Source organism: Rhynchophorus ferrugineus, unplaced genomic scaffold, assembly GCF_030347505.1.
Source record: "Rhynchophorus ferrugineus isolate W39M unplaced genomic scaffold, kcgeb_rfMv2 rfM5, whole genome shotgun sequence".
Lineage (NCBI taxonomy): Eukaryota > Metazoa > Arthropoda > Insecta > Coleoptera > Curculionidae > Rhynchophorus > Rhynchophorus ferrugineus.
In genome coordinates this window covers 7,236,573-7,260,718 of record NW_027472584.1, presented here as the reverse complement: position 1 = coordinate 7,260,718, position 24,146 = coordinate 7,236,573, and the positions used below count along the sequence as shown (strand labels likewise).

Below are 24,146 nucleotides of genomic sequence, written 5' to 3'. Positions count from 1 at the left end.
TTTCTCTATTATCTTATAATATCTCACAGTAAACTTATAGACCGGTAGGAGGTAACATCTTCTGGCGTTTTTCCTGGTTAAAAAATCATTATTACTTTTGCTACTTTTCAGATGCTATGCAAATAATTAATTCGTAGTATTGCGTTAAATATAAATGTTAATAATTTCACACCCTTCCCTGATAATTCTTGTGAATCCAAGTTGATTAAATTAAACAAGTGAATTATATGTACTACACCATTAATTAAGGATCACTGAATTATATGTATGCAAATGTACCCGATGCCATTTAATACACAGTAACATAATCTGTTGTAAATGCTTTACAATTAACATATGGGTCTGATCGTTTTCTCCGTAAAAAACCGTAAGCGCTGTAAGTATGTTGTGGTATATCCAAAATGAAGATATTCAAATATACTTAAGGAACCACAGAACACACTAAGAACCCACGGTGCTGTCGATGTAATAACGCTAGTTAACAACAGGCTTCCTTGATTATTCAATATATTAAGTGTGTAGTGATAGTGAAATTACGTATTGTAGAAAAAATATCTTGATAGTCACGATCATTTACTATGTTGTTAAATAGGTTTAGTCAGTTCAATAATCTGAATTTTAGAATTACAACAAAACAGATCTATATGCAAAATTTTCAACCTTCTCGATAGATAAACATTGACCTAACAAGGGGAATTGAATATTTTACATTTTGTCTTACTCAAATTACAAATGAAACGAAGTACGCCACATACAAAAATTATGTTACATATATTATAGCATAATTGAAAGAAAAATAACATATACAAGGATTTGTTGCAAATATTAATCATTCAAATATTACATTATAATTATATATATTTCAACATCAAGAATATATTTCATCAATATTTAAATATATTTAAAAAAAAACTGATACACAAGATAATATATATGATTTTGTATTTAAAATCTTACGAATCTAGTATCTATTCTAATAACCTAATATTCACTATTCTAAGTTGATCCAATCCAGTATGACTATCACATATATACAGTATCAGAAATAATAATCCTTTTTAATTATTCTTTTATAGTTAAAGAGTTCAGTCATCCACATCAATAGCGAAGCAAAATAGTCATGGCTATATGGTGTAGTGCATTATGAATTACTAAAATCGACTGAAACTGTTACTGCAAATGTCAATTGACATCAACTAAATTGAACGACGTATTGTTGCAAAAAGGCTACACTTTGTAAGAGGTGTGAATACACAGTTACAGCTCGAATGGGAAGTTCTGCCGCACCCAGCATACTCACCAGACGTAGCACCGTCTGATTACCATTTGTTCAGATCGATGCAGCATAACTAGGCTGATACACGATATGCTAAGGAAGAGCGAAAATGGATCGATGTGTTGCCAAACCAACATCATTCTTTCGACATAGTGTCACAATATTGCAAAATATTTGTAGAAAATAATCGAAAATATTTTGATAAATGCATATTGTATCAATTTTTCTGAATGAACTCTTTTTTAAAGTGGAAAACAACATCAGGATATATGAACGCAACTAAACATATACATGAATGAATGTTTAAATAGTACATACTATGTAATACAGTTAAATAACACTATGAAAAAGTCCAGGCCTTGAGAAAATTTGGGCATACCTAAGATTTATCAGGCATACGCTTTTTACATACTAATTTGTTCAAATTAAGAAGCAGAAGTTACTTGTTTTATTCGTGATATGTACAAATACAATAAAAAACGTGATGTTTATGTAATCCTATTATTTCTGTTCTTAAAAAGTTTGAAATAAATGTCTTTAAAAATATTCCTTTCCTTAAGGAGACAAACAGAATTAATATATTTCATGATTTCCTATTATTATTGAAATTATCTGACGATGTATTCATGAGACTTATATATATTAATGTATTTATTGGTTTTTATAAAAACAAGCTATTTATATTTATTAGTATTTTAACGGGTCGTTTGGCAAATAGGCCATTACTATGTGACACTGCATTTTTATTGACATTTATTAAGGTTTATTTCAAATTAGTTGGCCACAATGGCTTCGTTAATTAATTTTATTTCATATTAAATAAAGAAAATGGTGGAATACGTGCAATACCACACACACACTGTCTACGTCTTAATAACAATGAGTTCATTAACGTATGCGGATACACCAATACTTAATATATTTTATTAGGTATTCAGGACTTTACTGTGATTGTTATTCAGAAATATTTGCTTTTGAATTCCGTTAAATATTTGGTACTCTGGCACCTTTTATTACTCTATTAAAATATGGGACCGACAATTACATTTTAACAATTTTCGATAATCTAATTCATATGGATTTTTGGTTATTTATGTTAAATATAATCTTACTTATATAATATTAATATTGAGGGATTTTTAGTAAATTATATATGATATTTGATACCTTTATAATTACATTTATATCAACATCATGTTAGACAAAGCAAATAAGATCAGACTCAAAATCACAGAACTGTACTGATTTAAGAGGTTGGTTTATCAGTCAATTATAAAGCCTATTTGGACTTATTGGGTTGCACTAAAACATTAAAGAACTAGTCATCCAACGCTGCCAAAATAAATTTCTTTGATAATTACCAATGCTTATCAGTACACAACCAACAAATATCTGCACTATGACCTCCAATGCACAATCCATTTGATTTGGTATTACGAAGTTACATAAGATATCGACCTAAACATTAAAATACGGTTACTAAATCAAAGCAATGTAGAAGCAATGCAGCTACAGCACAACACGCAGGAAATCAGAAGAATGAAGCGAACCAAACCACATGAACTTATATAGTGTATAAGTGTTTACTCTTAACTCTAGCTTAAGTAGTCTAATTTAATTTTAGATTTGGGAGATACATACTCATGTATTTATTCCACACTCGTCTTGCTTGTGTGTTGATGCTAGTATAACAGAACAAAAGTAATAAATTAATGTTATAAATTAAAATTGTAATAATCATATCTAAACTAAGATCAAAAAAGTCTAAAGTAAGATCAAACGCTCTGTCATTGATTTTAATTTTTATTCTGCATTCTTTCAAAGATCGTCAAAGTAAGATTTTTGTCACTAAGTTGGTGTACTGTTCTGTTAACTTAGCCTTATCTTGCGATTTTTATAATTGATAAAACATCGAACACATAATGTGTCTTAAATTTTACATTGAAAATAAAATCAAGATGCTGAATCGACTTTATCAAAAATATATGCATATGAGTGGTATAGTGAAGATTTGTCTCACTCTGATCGGCTATCAAAGTTACCACCGAATAACCAGCCTATTCAACTGCTATGGCTTCAGCCATGTCCCTCTTTCTAAAATTCAAGCACTTCAAGGAACCTGTTTCCATTCGAGAAAAACTGAAATCACAAGTATGTTATATTTCGGAACAGTTTGTGTATAATTGACCATATATTGGTTCATTTTTGACCTAAAGAACTATTTCTAAATTGCCTTAAGGACATATTTTGGAATTTTGAGCCAATAAAACATAATCTGATGAAGATTTCAATTTTTTAACTTACAATAAAGAAACATAATGAAGGAAGTAATCGAGTGTGAGTGAGTGAGTATTTTGATAAGACACATCCTGGTCCAGATGAGGAAATTAACCGAGTAAAATTACTGATCATTGAAAGGAAAATACTTGATACACGATTAGAAACTTGAGAAAGTGATTTTCAAACATGGCAACGCTTGAGCATACATTCAAAAATACCTGATGAAAAAGCTATGTTCGTGACACCTTGCTCCTTCCTAGTATCATTTGCTTAGATCAAATGCTATATGATCTGACAAAGCAACATTTCCACTCTCATGAAAATTACCGAAAATACATAGTCTCTTCTTGGATAACTTCAAGATTCACTTACAAAAATTTCTCAATATTTTATTCACAGTCCATATAATATTAATTACTAAAATGATTGCATACCAACGAAACCAGTTATTGGTTAATTCAATGACACTTTTCAATTTCAAATTCTTCATCCCTTTTTGTCTTTCATCGTTTAGATTCAACGATGTATCCATGTCGTCTGAGAAAAAAAAACAGAACAAACATTTGTATTTATTGTATTTATTAGCATTGTAAAATATTATTCTCATTAACATTTTTAGTTGAAACACAGTTTTTATGTTAAAATTTTCATGTAAAATAACGATCAATATATCTCTTTGATATCCAATTTTAATGACTTTTATGGAATAATAATTCCAAGTTGATCATATCTGTGAGAATCGTTACAAATATTTATCGAACATGAATATCTCTGAAAGATTTTTAGTGTATTAAGTTATTTATTAATACAAGTAATCGGTACATTGCTATAAAAATTATAGATATGTTATCAGATTCTGAGAGATACACATCCAACAATTCTGTTGTTTATACGAGTCTGTGAATCAACGTCATTTTTCTCTGTATATTTGATTTCCTTAACAGTGCATAAAAAGCAAAGGAACATGAATCTCTATGGTATGTTGCGGATAGAGCTCTTGAAAGTAACTAGCGTAAAATCTTATTTAATCCTCAGAAAACAACAGGACAAAAGCAAAATTCAATTATATTTTCTTCGTATATCCAAACCCTCCGCAGTAAATATTTTTGTGTGACCTACAAAGTCGAAATTCATTATGTTCCTCTTTTGCTGGTTGTGATTTTAGTTCGGATATTATTTAATTTGTTCTATGTCAGTGTTTCATGTTTTATTTCATCTTAGTGCTGTCTCGTTATCAAAGGGAAACCAAGAGTTATCTATAATAACAAAATATGTCTTAAATGTAAAGGGAAAACATATTTTTTTAGATCTTCTCAAAGTAGATGCCGTATAACTGTTTAAAATAGTTTGTTTTCAAAGGTCTCTGAATTAATATTTTAGGCTATTTTTTCTGTACGTTCAAGGCTTTATTGTAAATTATTTCATCTGATTCATATGATATTTTTGTCAAGTATATTGAATTAACCCTTTCTAAAATATTATACTTTTTAGTTAAGTTAAAGTCATTTCAACGACATATTCAATACTTCAATACCTTGTTTTTTCAGTTAAATAGAAAAACTAATGGTAATTTATTGACTCGCATCTATGGATATTTTTGTTAAGAAACAATGTCATAAATATATAGAAATGATACATAATAAAAACTAAAATTTGATGGAAAAGTTTTGACAAGAATATATACTCCATCTACTGTAGACTCTTTAATATTCTTCAATTCTTCAATATATATATATATATATATATGAATCATCAACAGGTATAAATTGTGTAATAATTAAAAATAGCACAGAAACCAAAATTAGATGCAACCTATAATTGATAAAACTATTAAAATAATATTTATTTTCTATATCCTGACTGGAAAGCATTTTGGTATTGTTTTTCCAAGATATCGTAAAAAGCGTTGTCAGGCTACTGAACTGGCAGTCGTAGATAATGTCAATTGCTTTCGTTTACACAGAGACAAATTTTTTCTTGTTGAAAAGCAAAATAATTATCCGAATGATTAGAAAACTTAATCAATTAATAAAGAAAATTTGTGATTTTTTCTCGGTTTTCCAATGAAAGTTTCGTTTCATCGTATGACGAAAACACAATTAAAAACATCTTTTAATTATTCCTGTAATAATAATTTATTATTTATGAGATATAACAGAATGAATAAAATATTAATTGTTCCCAAAATCTGTTCGCCAAGGTATGGTATTGTATAATTTGGGGCAAATTTTATTTTAAATCTAAGTGGGAGAATCATAATATTAGTAATTAATTAAATTGCAGACAAATTTTGTTTTTGTATTTATTTTATACAATAAAAATCTAACAAATATATTGTATTCTGTACCAAATAACTTTTGAGCTAAATTTTTCAGTCTCAATTCTTACTATTATAACTTTTAGGGCTAACATTATTATAACATTTTTGCATTATATGTTAGGTATAGAAAAATATCTTATGTTAAACAAAATAAAGCTCCACCAGTTATGTAATGTAAAATTGTCTAATTTAAAATGTAACACATGTTTAGAAATCTGCCAACAATATAACCTTCAAATATTAACGTTTTAGTATCAGAATCATATATTTTCTTTCCTTTTATTCGAGTTTTGATCCTAATAAGCGTTATTTATGAGGTATTTTTATTTGACCCCTTTAATTTGTAGCAATCTGCAGTTTGAGACAATCTTGAGTTTGAGAAATTCAACAATTTGTGAGAAATATTTTCAAACCCGGTAGTTTTGGATTCGGAGAACAAAAACTGTAGTGGAAGGTCTAAATTGAATTAAGGCTCAATAATGAAAGCAGAAATGAAACTAAATCACAATGGGAAATTGTTGTAAATTGAAATTGATACTTATGATTCAAACATCGAATACAAACTATCGTTCTTCAACTAAATATGCCATCAAATGAATTTGAAATAATCGAAAAATTTACAGTGAAGTACTTAAATGGAAAATCCTACTCTAGCTGCCATATTGAACACATATTGCTTCTTCTAATACATGTTCCAGTAACACTTCTTCTAACTCAGTACTTATGAAAAAGAATTTGAATAAAATTTAGAAAAAACGTCAAAACTTATTTGTGTCCCCGATACATCAATTCATACTTAATCAATTTTTCACTAAATGCATGCAAAGAAGGGTGACTATACATATTTTATTGAGAAAGTTTAATTAAAGGTGTTAAATTTATTAACAATTACGTCATTGATCCATTTTCCTAAGATCTTTTATTACTTTATATAAAATTTGTAAAATAAAACTTTTAGAATATTAAAGTTTACCTCTCGATTGAAAATTATGATAAAGACTTAATATAAACCTACAATTTTTTCGAGAGCTATTTTTCTTTCGCTTCATTCACAACAAGTTCTTGTTCTTGCGCATCTTGGATCCATATTGCTATAAAAGCAGAGGACGAATATTTTTAAAACCACATCCGTTAACATTTTTCTATAGTACTGACATATACCCCTAAAAAGTAGGTAAATATTATTTATAACATATCTCATTTTATTTTGCAATAACATCTATTCTTGGCATTGCAAATAAAAATACTGTAAGTTATATGTTTTTAGAACCGAGAAAATGAAAGTTTCTTTAGCTTTTTTGATCTTGGGGGCTGCTTTTGGTTATTTTTCTATAAACGAGGGATCAGCGTCCGTAATTAGTTGCCCACCAAACGGATATCTTCAACAAGATATCAATCCTAAACTTACCCAGCTATGTTCGACAGTGGAACAAATTATTGGAGATTCATCATCAAGCGAGAGATGTAATAAATGTATCTTAATTAATTTAACATGTTACTAATACTTTTAAAATTTCAGATTTACTGAGAGATGGTGAAGAAAGAAATGCGAAAAGGCAGGATGTTGATCATGTCTTCCTGAGATTTGGACGATCCAGATTTTAATTAGACACAATAACGGCACAGAGATGACCAACCAACAAGACAAATATCTAATATATTACATTTTGGTTTGAAAGTGATATCTTTAAATATATTGTTCAGTTTTACTCATCACAAATAAATAAATATTTATAAAATGTTTATTACTTTTATTATAAAACTAACCAATATTTTATTATCAGAGGCATTTTTGTATCGATATTAAAATGGCTATGCGCAATATTAACTCTTAGAAACTATATAAACCTCTGCATATAAATTTCCAGTCATTACCGATAATATTTTAGATAATCTCTTTCATTACCTGAACAAGTAAGTGATTTATTATAGTGAACAGTATATGTGAATTGTTATAGTTACTTCTATTTCTCATAGTTATTGTCAAGGTTTCATTTTCACTCCAAATAATCACAGACTCTGGTAATTAGTCACCTAAATATCAAGCGAATTTTTAGAAAAACAACTGAACAAAAATGAGATCTAATATTGCGGCTATTTGCCTCACTATTAGTGTTTTTGGTATAATTTGGATTCCCCAATGTTTGGGAGGTGTCATTAGTTGTGATCCCGAGACGTATTATCAAGATATGAATTCTAAAATAACACAATTGTGTCTAGTTATCGAAGAAGCTTTAAATGATATCGAAACCATACCGCAAAGTGAAAGATGTGAGCATTTTCCAAATAATACACATTAATTGTTAATTATTGCATTTATTTTAGATTTTTCTCGATCTGTGAATCAAAGACGAGCAGAGAAAGCAGACGTGCGTCATATTATCTTGAGATTTGGTAGATCAGAACTTGAAGATTTTAAAAACAACTAGTATCTAATTAAGAATTGTTTTATTTAATATATCATTGATGATTAGTCACTGTATTCTCAATGAATTACTATTTCCACGTATTTTAGATTATTTATTTCTCGTATAAACAGTTATTATCATTATACAAGTATGAAATATATTATTTAATTGATATAGGTGTAGTTTTATTATTATGAATACTCTCTAAGATATTACAACCCTGCTAAAAAAGAACGTGTTATATAGTATTTGTTCCACTGAGCAAAGTATCAATAATTCATATTCATTCAGTACCATTTTAAAAAATATTCATATATTGACTTTTTAAAAAATATACCAACAGCCAGGAAAATCATCGATAACGATATGTTTATTAAACCTTCAAAATATCGATATGTTTAAACAATATCGTAAAATATATATATTTTTTAATATCGATATAAACTCTAGGTCTAAAAACATCTCTACAGCAGCCCTCATATTTGTCTGACTTAGCTCTGTCGGATTATAAAACTTGGTTGCGTTTTATTTTTAAAAGTTTTACCATTTTTTTTATTATAGTAGCATATTTATTTTGGCATGTTTTATGGAACAACTAAAATAATGTATACTATTTATTATGAATTAGGTTAATAATAACAAAGAATAATGAATTGAAATAATTATAATAATAGACAAAATGTATTAATTACCCTTAATTAAAGTAAATAGTTTTCATTTTATCATTTTTTAATGATAATAGCATTAATTATATATCACGAGTTTCTTTTCAAATATTATAAAAATATTTTTTTTGCAATTAATTAATTTTAATTAATGTTAATTAATAAATTACTCATATATTTCATTTAGATATATAATTCATGTAATTATTGTAATAAATAGTAAAAAATGCCATAGAATTATTCAATTATATTATTATAGTATAATTACAATAATTTAAGCGTTATTAAATGTATTGCTAATTGAAACTATTTTATAATCAAACTTACGTTACTAGGCAATAGAAAAAAAACATTTAAATCACTTATTATTTAAAAAATCTTTCATCTGGAAAGAGCCAGTACGTAATATGACGTTTTACTAAAACAGTTCATACTAAATATTGAAATTAATTATACGGTGTCTTTTTCCAGTTATCAAATGACGTTCTTCATTATTCTTCCTGTGCTGTAGTTGCGGTGCTTATTACCTTACACAACCTAATTAACACGCTCTGTCATTTATATGTAATATGTTAGGTGTTCAGAGATTCAGAAATTGATTTTATTCACTAAACATAATTAAATTTTGCTGTTATGTTTACGTCACATCACCAATTAATTTTAATTCATTTTTTAAAATTAATTTAATATTATTTTTAAATATAATTTGATAATGTAGACAGGTTATGAAATAATTTATATTATTTAACACGATGATTTGTTTTTCTTTCCGCTGTACTATATAGATATTTCATCTGTAATGAAACTAAATTTCCTTTGAAAAAGTTTCTTTTTACAAAACAAGCAATGTTCTTGTGTTCCTGCGCAAGAAATGCCCTTACACCTATAAAAGCCAATGTGCGAACATTTTCAACGCATAGTTCGCAAAATTTCGTACATTTTTGTTCTCCATACATACAAGTAAGTGATTTTTTTCTCAGTGATTTATCGACAAAGTAGTGATTAGTGCTAGTGATTTTGTCGATATGTGTTGTTCAAGTTTAAAATATATCAGAAATTTTATTATTTCTATTTTAGAGCAACAGAAATGAAAACTTCCCTTGTTATACTTATATTCGGCGTAGTATGCAGCATCTTCTTCTTATCCACTGGATCGGCATCAGTGATTAGCTGTCCACCCAACAGCTACTACAATCCAGATGTTAATCCAAAGATCAGTCAACTTTGCATGGCCATCGAACAAGTTCTCAGTGAATCATCACCACAAAATGATAGATGTAAAAATATCAAATACCGTGTATTACAATTTTATAAATATATTTATTCTTTTTTCAGTTTTGTCCAGATTGGTTGATGAAAGGAATGCCAACTTGAACGCCAAGAGACAGGATGTTGACCACGTTTTCTTGAGATTTGGACGATCTGGATTGTAAATGTTACAACGACATCCCATCGCGAATAATTATTTTTCTTTACACTTTATCTTTTTATTTAAACTCAAGATATTACGATAGTCTTTTAATTTGTTAGATCCAATATGAACGTTTTAACATCTGCTAATTTTACTACTCATGTATATGTATCAATTTATGAAATATAATAAATATATATATTTATAAAAGTTTTCTTAATTTTATAATTTTCGATTAGATTAAAAATTATACGTTTAAAGCATATAGATTTAATTATTTCTTTAGATTTTTCTCCAAATTAACAGTTAAACTTAAATATATTACCAAACTAAAATAATTAATAAATGTTGATGGTTGAAAAGTCACTTGGGATAGTTAATATAAATTATGTGACATTACACACAAAAACATTATTAGTGGAATATTGAGACATAATAAGAATAGATGAAGCGATATTTCTTCGCTTACAAAAAGTAAACCATGTTAAGATTGATGGAATGAAAACATTCCATCTATCAATATATGTTTAAGCTATAACTATAACACTTTTTAAGGGATATACTTATATAAAATGTATATTTCGTAAAATAAATATTGGAAAGGAATTTCAATTAAAAATCTTCCTATATACTAGATCTTAATAAACTTCAATGAATACAGAGTCAAAATTATAATTTCCAGGTAATTTAGACTCAGAGAACATGTATTTATCGATTTATGCTTTGATGGTTTTAAAAACATATTGTACATAATATATTTTAAATAGAATAGTGTATTTGGTTTTCATGACATATTATTTTAATAATCAATTCTGAAAAATTGTTTTTATTTTGTAGAAAAATGTAATACATTTTTACAAAAATTACTTGTTTGGATAATTCAACTAAATGGAAAGACATTTTAATTGCAGTATCTTAATATATTTTTAATAATCATCTTCAGAACAATTAAATAAATAAAGGAACGCTCTTTAAATAATACTGGAAAAACAATTTCTCCAGCTTCCGATAATCTGTATTGTTAATTCAACCATTTTCATCCAGAAAGTCAAATAGAGAATATCGAAATGAATTGATGGAGTCTGAAATTTTCACCAACTGTTGACATTAACAAATTTATTATGATTTAATAACTCCTGATATTATATTTTTATAATATATAAAGAATAAATTTATAATTGAATAATATATTGATACTGTCAGGTTTAATGTTAAACGCTGGTTCTAATTACGATAAAGATATCAATAAAAAAAATTGAAATATATATTTAGATATACATTTTTTGATAAGTTATAAATAGATATTTTTTCTAATCAGTTAATCATGTGTAGATTTATAATTAAATATCAACTTAATTGTTTGAGTTTATTGTAGTATACATAATAGTAGAAAGATAAATTATTCAATGAAAGATCAAACAGTAGTAAGTACAATATTAAAGGAAGTAAAATTGACATAGGAAGAACATATATCAGTAATGATTAGACTGAGGCTTTGTCATAAATCCTATATAGTTGTAAGTATCTACGAGGGTTACGTGATATGTATATTTGGACATTAAAAAGATTATTTATAATGACATTTTAAACACGTGTATCAAATTTAGATTTCGGTTGTTTTTTATGGAGAATTGTTTTTTAAAACAATGAAAATGAACAGTATCACTTTATCAAATCTGCTGTAAATATGCAAGAAAAATATCCAAATTTGGTAATGAAGCATGTTTGTTTAAATAACGTATGGTTAATTTCAAAAACGAACACTAGCTTTGACTTGGTGCAGTCGTATTTTAAAATGAATTACTAAAGACTAAAGAGAAATATTCAAAAACTAAATATACGCTGAACTAAAAGTTTATTTGAAAATATCTAAATAAAATACGTAATATTTCCTACCTGGTTTTAAGATTATTTCTTATATGATAACTTGCATATATAAATGATAGATTTTATGATTATTTCATGATAAAATGAAGATTGTTACACAAATTTAAACTGATACAAAAATAAACTGACAATATTGATAATATTCAGATTTCCTTAGTAAATCATTTTATTCCATTACAAATTGTTACCGACATGTTATTAAAATGTTATATTCTTTATGTTTTAACTATGAAACATATAAAAGAAGACACTTTTATAAAAAAGACACTTCTACCAAAAGAAGTAAATAATGTGAATAAAACTCAAATAAATGTATTTCTCTTGAGAAAAAATAAGGGCTTGCTGTTCTTGCGCAATGCAAGTCTTAACACCTATATAAAGGAAGGCATGAAAGCTTTGAAAGCATAGTTCACGCATTCTTAGATAAACCTCGACTGTCTTACCAAAAACAAGTAAAGATAATAACAGTCACTTAAAAATATACAGTTTAAAGTATATAAAATTTAATTCATTTTAGATACTCAAAATCAAGATGAAAACTGCTTTTGGAACGATCTGTCTTAGTGCAGTTGTTGCTCTATATTGTTTATCATCAGCTTCTGTAATTAATTGTCCACCAAATGGTTACTTTCAACAGGATACCAACTCTAAACTCAATCAGCTATGCTCGATTGTAGAACAAGCACTTATGGAAAGTTCGCCGCAAAATGACAGATGTACATGTTGATGTTACTTCTCTAATTAACATTAATAACGGGTTTTTTACAGATTTATGGAAACTGACTGATGATAGAAACACGAATTTGAATGTGAAAAGACAAGATGTTGACCATGTTTTCTTGAGATTTGGAAGAGCTGGACTTTAAATAACAATGGAAATGGTACTACGATCTCTAGCAATGTCTTTTTCTTTCTGTATATTTCAGATTTCTTTACCAATACTGTGAAATTAGAATAATAAATATAAGTTTATAACAAACTTTTATGGTTTCACTTCCATTTTTCTACTCTATAAAATGTTTTAAGACACTAACAATATGTTATTATATTATAGAGAATCCTATATATCAAATAGAACACACACAAAGTTCTTGTCCTATTATTGATTCTTCAATTATATTAAAATGGATAGGGAAGGTACCAATTATTATAAACTAAAATTTAATTTATAAAATATATTCTCTTTAAATAATATGACTGGATATTAAGAAGTTTGCTGGTTTATTTAAAACCAATATAAAATAAACTTATGCATCTAAACTTATTTACTATTTTGTGACAATACCTTTTACTAAGTTTTTTTGTATGATATTTTCAAAAGTTCCGAAAATATTAGATAAATGAACATATAATAATATTTTATTAATACAAAAAATGTAAAACGTTAATAAATAATATAACTTGGGAGATAAAAGTGATACATGCAACCAAGCTGATATTAATTTATTGGCAGAATGAATAGCATTACATGCTTTAACGTTTAAAACCTTTATATATATTTTCATATAATATTGATTGTTATATTAGATTATTCAATGAGTTTGTGGCGAGCCATTTACTCGTTAACAAAGAAAAATATTGAAATTGTAATTGGAAAAATATTGTAACTTTAGAATTAAATTATTTTGTGCCTTATTTGATCAATATGGATAAGACTTAGATCTATCATATTGATCCTTAGTTAAAGCAGTATTGGTGTCAACCCACCTCTTTGGCTATAAAGCTACTTCTTATTCAAAAATCTACTAATGAAGTGTTACTGTCAGCTTTTCTCTAAATTGATAAAACAATTAACTAAATTATTGGATGGATGGACTAGTCGAATATTTGGGTTAAAAGAAAAGAACAGTTTTCATCAAGATCACAAAAAAATATCCTAAAATTAGTGAAATAAAATAAGAATTATTTCAACATCCTGGATATTCCTTATATCTACCCCCATCTGACTTCCGTCTCTCCTCACGCATCAAGCATCAAATAATTATGGAACCTATAAATTTGAGGATCATTGGAATCAGTGTACTGAATTGCATAAAGTAATTTTAGTACCATAAATCAGTTTCTTGTTTAAATTTCAACGAACTGAGTGTACATACTACAAATGTATTTCACGATCTTCAAGGTAATTAATTAATATGTTATTATCTGTAGTTCTGTGCCTAGGGAAATAGAAAAAGTGCAAGTGGCATTCAACGAAATCTACAAATGGACGATAGATTGGAAAATTCAACTTAATAGCTCCAAATTTCTCCACGTTAATTTTGCATTGCGGCGAAATAATAAAAACTTAATTATATCACTTAATGGATGCCCGATTCCTCAATCAGAATCAGCTAAATACCTTGGAATCCATCTTGACCGTAGATTAAATTGGAATAATCACGTTAGACAAAAAGCAAAACGCATTAGAACCAAAATAAAACAACTATATTGGTTAGTCGGAAGATACTCTCAACTTGATCTAAAATCAAAGAGGTTGATCTATAATACAACTATAAAGCCAACTTGGACCTATGGGGTGCAAATATGGGGCTGCACTAAAAATTCAAATCAACTAGTCATACAAAACAAGGTTCTTCGATTGATTACCAATAGCTATCGCTACGTAACTAACGAAGAACTGCACGATAAATCATACTAACGTGGAAGCAATACAACTGCTGAACAGCGCGTAGGATGTCAGGAGATTGAAGCGAACAAAACCACACGAACTTATATAAAGTGTATACCTTTAGTGTAAACTATAGCTATAAGTTATTATAATTTTATAATTGAGGAATACATATTGATGTATTTTCTCACACTCACACCTTGAATTAATACAAGAACATAGGAAACGTAGTAATACATTAATTGTAAATTAAGATTGTACTAAGCGTATCTAATAAAAGATGTTATATAAAAAAATTATCTGTAGTTATGCAACAAACGATTAAAAACAATAAAAACACACTAAAACAAAATAATAAATATAATTGTTGAGCTCTATTTTCCAGAAAATAATTTTTAGAATTACAGTACACATAAAACAATTAAATTTCGGGAATATAAATAACATTCATAATGCTTTATGTCTCTCCAGTGTTATTTCTAACTCATTATTTGAGGATAATATAGAATTATTACTCTTTTCGAATGGATATTTAGCCAAATTATTTATGTTCTTTAGTAATAAATATTAATTTAAATGAAAAATATCAATATGTATTTTATTATAATAATAGTAAATATTAAAATAAATAGATAAAATATCGAAAAACAATTAAATTAATGCACCATATAAATTAATTTTGACTTTTTTAATTGAAGGTATGAGTCTTGTTTGATAAATCTCTGGTCTAGATCAGGCAATTTTATGAAAGTGTTATAAGAGTTTTTCTAGTCTAGTTTTTGAACAGTATTCATTTAAATATTATAGCTAAGTGATAAAGTAATATATGCATATTTAATGCTGTTTTATATTGAAGTATTTTGATGAAATTATCATTCTAATTTTCATAAAAATGATTGAATGAACGGGAAAGATATTGTGGCTCATGATAAAGCTAAATTTTCAGTCTGTTTCAATTTACAAATAGTAACGAAAACCTGAAAAACGTAGCAGATGTTGGATGCTGCGTCACTTGCTCTGGCAACAGTCTTCATAGTTATTTTCAATATTTAATGAACGTTTTGATTTGATCAACTATAAGAAAATATTGAACAAACGTTTATTGCCACGAGGTTTATTAAGAAATTAGATAAACGTGTACCACATCAATTAGCTGAAACATCTTAAACTACCATGTTTAAATTGGTTGAATTCTTATATGGAATGAAGAATGGGTTAGGGCCAAGCGGAAGAAGACCTACTTAAACCAAAAATCTGAAAGCTTTAGATAGGCGGATTTATAGAATTCATCATATAGTCCGAACATATCTCCAGGTGATTTTTCTTTATTTTATAGAATTCATCGAAGATTACTCCGCAATTTTTCTATTAACCATAAAATAATGGACCATATGCATCAGGTTTGAACAGTTCAGCTGCCTTTTAGTCTTAAGGAAGATTCTGTGATATTAGAACCACCGAAAGATATATGCTATGCTTCTAAAAATTAGCCTGGTGAAACGGATATAACAAGAATCTGATGAAAAAAGTATTGTATGGTGTTCAGAGCTAGGGATGTTGGGTGTGGAGAAAAATATCGATTTTTTTTTGCAACAACCAGGAAAAATATCGATTTTATACAAAATATATAACGATATTTTTAAGAAAAAATAAAAATATTCATATTCACTGATATTTTAAAAATACCGGTATTTTAACAAACGATTAAAATAATAATTTAAAAAGTTTATTAAAAAGAATTAAACGGCTTCTTAACACGTTTAAGAAGCATTTTTAATTTTTGTTGAAATAATATCGAAAAATATCGGCTAACAAAAAAAAAATATATATATATATATATATATATATATATATATATATATATATATATATATATATATATATATACATTTAACGGATTAGTCTAGATCTTAAATCTTAATAAAAAAGAGTGTTCATGATTATTCATAATTAACAAGAAACACCACACACGTGAACTTCAAACAAACTCAAAATGTTTGGAGGTGTTAGTAACGACAATTAGAAATTGTTGAGGAAATATAGATTCATTAGAGCACACTAATTTTTACACAAAAATTTTACATTTTTTAACAAATAAAGTCAAAATTAAAATACTCTGAACTAAATGTATTGAGTTTAAAGAAGACTATATTAAAAAATAAAACGTTTTTTATTAAAAAATATCTTAGTTATATTTATCCTAAATTCTAATTTTTAAATATTTTTAATTGATATTATTCTCGCTTCGCACAAACACAAACCAAATAGTTCAATAGTTGATAATAACTAATTAATCAAAATATAGATAACACACGTAAGAGAAAAATAAATTACATTTATTCTAAAAAACATAAAAACAATAAAAATTAACTTTACTACTTTCTTGATCTTAATAAATGTCATTACGTTTATGGATCACGCTAGGAAAAAATGACCTTTAATAAAAAAAACATATTTTTTTCTTAGAATAATGTGAGGTTTTCGATTCTGCGCAACATTAGGATTAACACATATAAAAGCAACCGTAGGGTCATCTTTGAGTACATAGTTCACACTTTCTTTCATATAAACCCTCGAACGTTTATTTTCAACATAAAATTAACTATGAGATCGGTTCTGATGATGATTATCTTTGGTGCAGTTGTCGGTCTTCTTGGCTTGTCCAGGGGATCAGCATCAATTATAAACTGCCCACCCAGCGGTGATTTTCGACCCGATACTAATCCTAAACTCATTCAATTATGTTCATTAGTAGAACAGACCCTTTTAGATTCCTCAAAAGACAGATGTAACATATATATTTTATTGTAGGTAATTATCAATAAGTTTATCAATTTTTTTATTACAGATTTAACAAGAATGACTGATGAGAAAAGCCTAAACGCTAAAAGACAGGATATGGACCACGTTTTCTGGAGATTCGGAAGATCTGGATTGTAAACAATCGCTGCTAAACAGTATATATATATATATATATATATATATATATATATATATATATATATATATATATATATACATAAATCAATATTTAACCACTAATCTGCTTATAATTAATATTTTGTTATTTTAACATCAAAATGTAATTTCTTTATAATAATTTAAAATAAATATAGTCTATTTATAAGATAGAATAGTTTTATGTCTACTAAAACTTAACAGCTGATTTATTGAAATATGTCAGTACTTTAAAGACAAATTACATAAAAACATGCATACATAATGTTCCTATTTTTCGCATATGAAAAAAGGTTTAAAAAAATGTTTCATCTCTTGAAAATATGAGTGGGGTGTAAATGAAATTTGCAGAATATAAGACACTCAAGTAAGGTGTCTGTTATTTTTCAATATACTTCTTGTATTAGATGGGGGTAAAAGTTAAAACCATTTCACATCATACCATTCTCAACGACAAAATTGCGTCAGATATTATTCGCTATAAATATTTCGGAAAATCTGGGATAAAAATGATGTTAGTAATGTAGAGTGTTTCCTCATATTACACTTTTCGAAAATTCTTTATTTTCTATTTCAAAGTCTGTATATTTAGCAGGAGTAATAGAGAAAAGAGACAAAATAAATCTTAAAAAGTACTGCTAAACAAGTTATTGGATAACATATTGGACACAGAAAAAGAGATAAAACTGATGTGGAAAAAACAAAATTAAAAGTTACAGCACAAAGTTGGCAAAACAAAAAGTTACTGTTGAATAAACTAAATTTGTACAAAAAGTGTTTAGCTCCTTTGTAATAAACGAAATGGTGCTTAGTCAAGTTATAATGACTCATAACTTGACTAAGCACCATTTCGACCTACATAGGAGATCATAAGAGATCCCCTTAAGGTTTTCTTTTTATTACACTAATAAATTAAAATACACAGAATAATCTAAAGTAATTGTCAAATGTATATAAAAACATATATCGAAAAACTTCTATACATATTACCTAAAAATGGCCGTTAACTATTAAGGTTAGAATTATTAATACTGAATTTACGATCAATGCGTAACCATTTCCTAGGCGCTTACATGTATTTTGATCAGCGATATCTATGATGAAAAAGCGAAGTATCAACGTAAACAACTTAGTGTAACTACGGCTAACAGTTTTCCAGAGAGATGAATGACTAAGAATTGAGTAAACAACTAAAAAAAAGTTCGATGAGAATGAACTGCAAGATTGTTTAGACGAAAACCCAACTCAAACTGTTAAAGGATCTTCACAAGGCCTAGCAGTTGATTGACTCAACTGTTTCCAGACATTTATATGCGATGGAATAGACACAAAAGAAAGAAAATGCTTACTACTCGTTGACTCAAAATGCCATTTCGAACAGTTTTATGGTTTGCCAGGCAAAAAAGATTTTTCTGGGTCTAATCCCCAGCATACAGTCATGGGTTTGAGAAAAACCATTCATATCGACACTGAAGTGAAATATTCATGGTTATAAAGTTCTGCTGTACATATGATAGTATCAGCTACTAAAACTGAATGAACTGCAAATATATACCAATGTCATTTAAATAAATTATACAATGTAGATCTGCCAAAAATCGCATTGGTGATTAGATCATTGCCATTTGTGCCCTTATAAAAATTTCAACAGTATCAAATAGCAACTATGCTATAGTCAACAAATATCTCCAAGATGACTGATGCTGTTCGTAATACCATTCCAAAACCCACACCAAAAAGCAAGCCCTTTTGGATCTTACTGTCTCGTTCTCCAGCCATTCAAAGAATGGCAAAATGAGGAATGCTCTACAAATTATTGATATACCTTTCCCATTATCCTTGACTTATATAATATGACTAATTTCAGATATAACATATTTTCTTTATCTGGATATCTCAACCATATAACTAGAAATGAACTGGCTGATAATCCATCTGATAACCTTTAATATAAATAGAAAACTCTTTTTAAATATATTGTTTATATATTATTGATAATAAGACAAATGTCCTTGTATAATGTGAGTGGGACCTACCTAGGAATGATAACAAACTTTGTTCCATTAACAAAGACTTCATTTCTCTTGTTTAGAGATATAGAAATATAAACAACGAAGAGAGGTTGCTAATTGGATATTGTCAATTTTAACGTTAGCTCTTAATGGCCATATTGTGGAGATGTTTTATATTTTGTCTTATTGCCCACTAGGAGGATAGTTACCCTACCTTCCTCCCTTCCTTTCTCTCCAGAAATAATCTTATTACAATATTTTGGTTAAACTATTCGATTTTCTAAAAAAAATAGTCTTTACTTAAAGTTTGTTATTTGTCAGTTAATATCTTCTTGTTCTTTCAAAAGAAAATTTGACAACTGTCGGATCATTAGTTTGTGAATTATAGCATTTTTCGTGAAGCCACTTTTGTTATTGTGAAAAAAACCTGTAAAAAGGAATTTCGCGTGATGATAAAATATTGCTTTTTGAAGGGAACAAATACAGTTGAAGCAAAAACTTGGCTTGATGTCGAGTTTCCGGACACTGCCCCAGGAAAATCAACCATCAAGGATTGGTTTGCTAAGTTTAGACGTGATGAAATGAGCACCGAAGATGGTGAACGCAGTGGATGCCCAAAAGAGGTTGTTACCGACGAAAACATTTAAAAAATCCACAAAATAAATTTTGAATGACCGTAAATTGAAATTTAATGAAATAGCAGACACTCTAAAGATATCAACTGAACGTGTACATCATATCACTCACGAATATTTGAGTATGAGAAAGCTCAGTGGAAAGTGGGTGCCGCGCGAGCTCACCAAAAACAACGACGAGTTGATGATTCGGAGCAGTGTTTGAAGATGATCAAGCGTAATAAACCCGAGTTTTTGCGTCAATATGTCACAATGGACGAAACATGACTCCATCATTTCACTCCTAAGTTAAATCGACAGTTATCCGAGTGGACTACACACGATGAACCCGCTCCAAAGCGTGAGAAAACGTAACAGTCGGCTGGCAAGGTTACGGCGTCTGTATTTTGGGATGCGCATGGAATAATTTTTATTGACTACCTTAAAAAAGGAGGGACTATCAAAAGCGACTATTACATAGCGTTATTGGACTGTTTGAAAGACGAAATCGCCGAAAACGGCCGCATTTGAAGAAAAATAAAATGCTGCTTCACCAAGACAATGTACCGTGTCACAAGTCAGTGAAAACGATGGCAAAAATCCATGAATTGGGCTTCGAATTGCTTCCTCATCCATCGTATTCTCCACCGATTATTTCCTGGTCTCAGATCTCAAAAGATGTTCGCTGAGAAGAAATTTTCGTCGAATGAAGAGGTGATCGCCTATTTTGAAGCAGAGGACAAATCGTACTACAAAAATAGTATCAAAAAGTTGGAAGGTCGCTATAATCAGTGTATCACCCTTGAAGGGAATTATGTTGAATAAAATAAACTAATTTTGAAAAAAAAATGTGTTTTACTATGGTAGGCCGGGGACTTTTCAATTGACCTGTTACAAGTAAGTCAAAGGCCCAAAGGACGATTACATAATAATGAAAATGTAATATAATTATTACTAAAATATGTTCCATTAAGATTAGTTATAATAAATAATACGTTAATAAAATACGTTGCATATCTAACATATACGATTTCCGTACAAAAGTAATATACATATACAGATCAGTAAACTAAAGACTTAAAATAACACGTATTCATTGATATTTGTTAATATATGGATTATATTGGTGATGATATTGCTGGTTCCTAACAATAATAATCTCTAATGTAAAATATTAGAAAATATTAAAACTATATTAGAATATATTAAAAAAATAATCAGGAAAAATATCCATCCAGTGGTGAATCCCAATAAACATGTGGTGACACATGCTTTCCTAGAAAATTGGTTGACCTTGTTATTTGTATATAAATATGGAATATTCTCAAAATTTAATCATAGTTGACTATCGTGTTAATATCTTATTAATATAGAAGAGTCTAGAAGAACTTAACATTTATAAAATCAACTCTTTATAGACCAAACAATACGTATAATAGTAAATAACAGCAATAAAATAATAGTGTTTTGATATCAGAACCAATTTACATTCATATCATTTATCGAAAAACCTTGGGTTTTCTCTAAAAAATTGTAAATTTACTTAATATCTAATTATGTTTATTGAAAAGTTATAAATGCATTAGGATATATTAATTTTTATTAATTAATTTAATGTCTTTAAGTCTTTAATTATCAATTAATTGAACTGTTCTATTAATATACTAGAGTCAACATTTTTCAACAAGTTTTAGAGTGTGTTTAGGATCTGAATATCTGCATGTATCTTATTACTATTTTTGATAATTAAGTTGCAACGGTCCCCCTTTATTATATTCTAAAATTACCCTTTTTATTTTTTTTATATATATTTAAAAGTCTCCTTTTACCAAATATGGGTTTATCTGGACTGGGCCTAAAGTTTAACGTGGGCTCTGAACCACGGTCCTCAGCATTAAGCTTACATACATCCGGTCATACCGGCAGCCTGGTTACTGGCGTGACTGGGATCATTTTCCTTGTCGGATCTTACACTCTTGCCTAGATCATTCACAAATTTTAAACAATCACAAACATAAATTTACGACCATGCCCCAGCAGGATTCGAACTCGCGGCTATCGCAACAGTAGGAGGACCATCCCATTGCCTTTACCACTGCACCACCAAACCGGCCCTTTTTATTTTAACATTACTCTTAGTTATACGTTTCTAAGTTGGTATCAATCAAAAATGAAATAGAAACTTCAATATTACACGTTTTTCTTATTCGTCAGATTTTGCACTCATGGTTGTTCGAATATTCTGTTTCCCATAGTCTGATTGAGTAGAATAATACTTTTAATGATTTGATTTAATAATTTTCCTTCAAAATATAGCAAGAAGTTATTTGAAGTCGTAATACTATAGTTTGAGTTAAGCTTTTGGTAATTCATCATAATTTTCTATTATTTTCATGCTACTGCGCAATATCAGCCCTTACATATATAAAAGCTAACATACGCAAGCATAAGGATATAGTTTCACAGTCTCAAGCACCAAAAACACCAAGAAAATTAAAATGAAAATTCCATTTTTCACTGTATTTTGCGCTACGATCTTGAACTTGCTTTATTTATCCATGGGGTTGACATCAGTCATTAACTGTTCACCAAACAGTTATATTCAAGACATAAACCCCAAAATTGCACAATTATGTTCAGTTGCTGGATTAGTTCTTGCCGATGTCTCATCACCAAATGAAGAATGTAACAGAAATAATAACAATATAAAATTCAAACGATTGAGTGTCTAAAATATCACATTTTGCAGATTTATCAAAACCAACGGATAGCAGAAACAGCAAAAGACAGGACATAGACCACGTTTTCTTGCGATTCGGAAGATCTGGAATTTAATTGAGCATGTGGCGTAATATCAGGACAGCTGTTCCAGAAATATGTTAATAAACTTTGATGAGAATAAATATATATATTTTAATGCAATTTTTTTATTTTGTGGATATATTGAATATTATATACAACCTTATCAAGTAACATAATAACGGCCATGGATTTAAAATTAGCCTAACAATATTTTGGTGAATGCGAATGTAATTAATATTTATGCAACTCTATATACTATTAAATAATGGGTCAGTGAAAAAGTAACTTCTTCTCTCATATTTTTTAAAGGAAATTTATTCATATGAGTTTCAAACAATAATCGATTATATATGTGCAATTTTGATTGATACCGTTTCTGAAAAATTGATTCTCACAAAACTCTTTTCAAATCAGTTTTACACCACTAAGAATTTTACAGAGACTCAAACAAATAGTAGATGCAATCAATGGAAAGCAATCGCTTTCCTATTCATCAATTCCGATGGTTTTTTAATCAACTGCTTTAACGCATTAATTGTGAGTGTAGAGTCGGATTAATTTTTTGGTCAAGTTCGAACCGTTTATGATGAATACCTTTCCAATCTCACGAAAATCTACGATTTGCAATTGATACTTTATTAACATCCATCAAAACTATTTTATGGGCTATATTTAGTTCCGCAGCGATGTTACGAGATAAAATATGTCAACCCACCTAGATATTTTAAAGAATTCCATCCACTTTTTCAACAATTAACCAGCTAGGATAACCTAGTCCTAATCTTTAATATCGAAATTTCCATATGGTCATCAATTTATCGAAGTACAAAAACTTTTGAGTGAATATTTCAGACAGGTTAAAGTATGACTTCAACGAATCATCCATTACAAAAAAACCGAAA

The 24,146-nt window shown here is 28.3% G+C and overlaps 3 protein-coding genes and 3 long non-coding RNA genes across 9 annotated transcripts; all 6 read left to right on the top strand.

Moving 5' to 3' along the window:
* The first annotated feature begins 6,975 nt into the window (after positions 1-6,975).
* Positions 6,976-7,617, top strand: LOC143196872 (myosuppressin-like). Of its 2 annotated transcripts, none has more exons than XM_076404792.1 (3): positions 6,976-7,046; positions 7,144-7,340; positions 7,396-7,617. In XM_076404792.1, the coding sequence occupies exons 2-3, from the start codon at positions 7,154-7,156 to the stop codon at positions 7,479-7,481; spliced, it is 273 nt and encodes a 90-aa protein (XP_076260907.1). In that variant the 5' UTR covers positions 6,976-7,046; positions 7,144-7,153; the 3' UTR covers positions 7,482-7,617. The 2 variants fall into 2 exon arrangements, with proteins under 2 accessions (XP_076260907.1, XP_076260908.1); XM_076404793.1 differs by having other exon boundaries at positions 7,016-7,050.
* Positions 7,618-7,755: 138 nt separating this feature from the next.
* On the top strand, positions 7,756-8,456 carry LOC143197193 (uncharacterized). Of its 3 annotated transcripts, none has more exons than XR_013005943.1 (3): positions 7,756-7,790; positions 7,854-8,147; positions 8,202-8,456. It is a non-coding gene; the product is annotated as an uncharacterized LOC143197193 (long non-coding RNA). The 3 variants fall into 3 exon arrangements; XR_013005945.1 differs by having other exon boundaries at positions 7,759-7,790; positions 7,934-8,147; XR_013005944.1 differs by lacking the exon at positions 7,756-7,790 and having other exon boundaries at positions 7,797-8,147.
* A 1,425-nt stretch (positions 8,457-9,881) lies between these two features.
* Positions 9,882-10,533, top strand: LOC143197110 (myosuppressin). Its single transcript, XM_076405281.1, has 3 exons — positions 9,882-9,909; positions 10,027-10,226; positions 10,285-10,533. Exons 2-3 carry the CDS (start codon positions 10,037-10,039, stop codon positions 10,380-10,382), a joined length of 288 nt encoding a protein of 95 aa, XP_076261396.1. The 5' UTR covers positions 9,882-9,909; positions 10,027-10,036; the 3' UTR covers positions 10,383-10,533.
* A 2,132-nt stretch (positions 10,534-12,665) lies between these two features.
* On the top strand, positions 12,666-13,211 carry LOC143197328 (uncharacterized). The gene is made up of 3 exons (XR_013005977.1): positions 12,666-12,699; positions 12,765-12,963; positions 13,016-13,211. It is a non-coding gene; the product is annotated as an uncharacterized LOC143197328 (long non-coding RNA).
* Positions 13,212-17,393: 4,182 nt separating this feature from the next.
* LOC143197621 (uncharacterized) lies at positions 17,394-17,992 on the top strand. The gene is made up of 2 exons (XM_076406191.1): positions 17,394-17,646; positions 17,707-17,992. The coding sequence occupies exons 1-2, from the start codon at positions 17,463-17,465 to the stop codon at positions 17,796-17,798; spliced, it is 276 nt and encodes a 91-aa protein (XP_076262306.1). The 5' UTR covers positions 17,394-17,462; the 3' UTR covers positions 17,799-17,992.
* A 5,000-nt stretch (positions 17,993-22,992) lies between these two features.
* Positions 22,993-23,359, top strand: LOC143197333 (uncharacterized). The gene is made up of 2 exons (XR_013005982.1): positions 22,993-23,127; positions 23,192-23,359. It is a non-coding gene; the product is annotated as an uncharacterized LOC143197333 (long non-coding RNA).
* Positions 23,360-24,146: the final 787 nt, after the last annotated feature.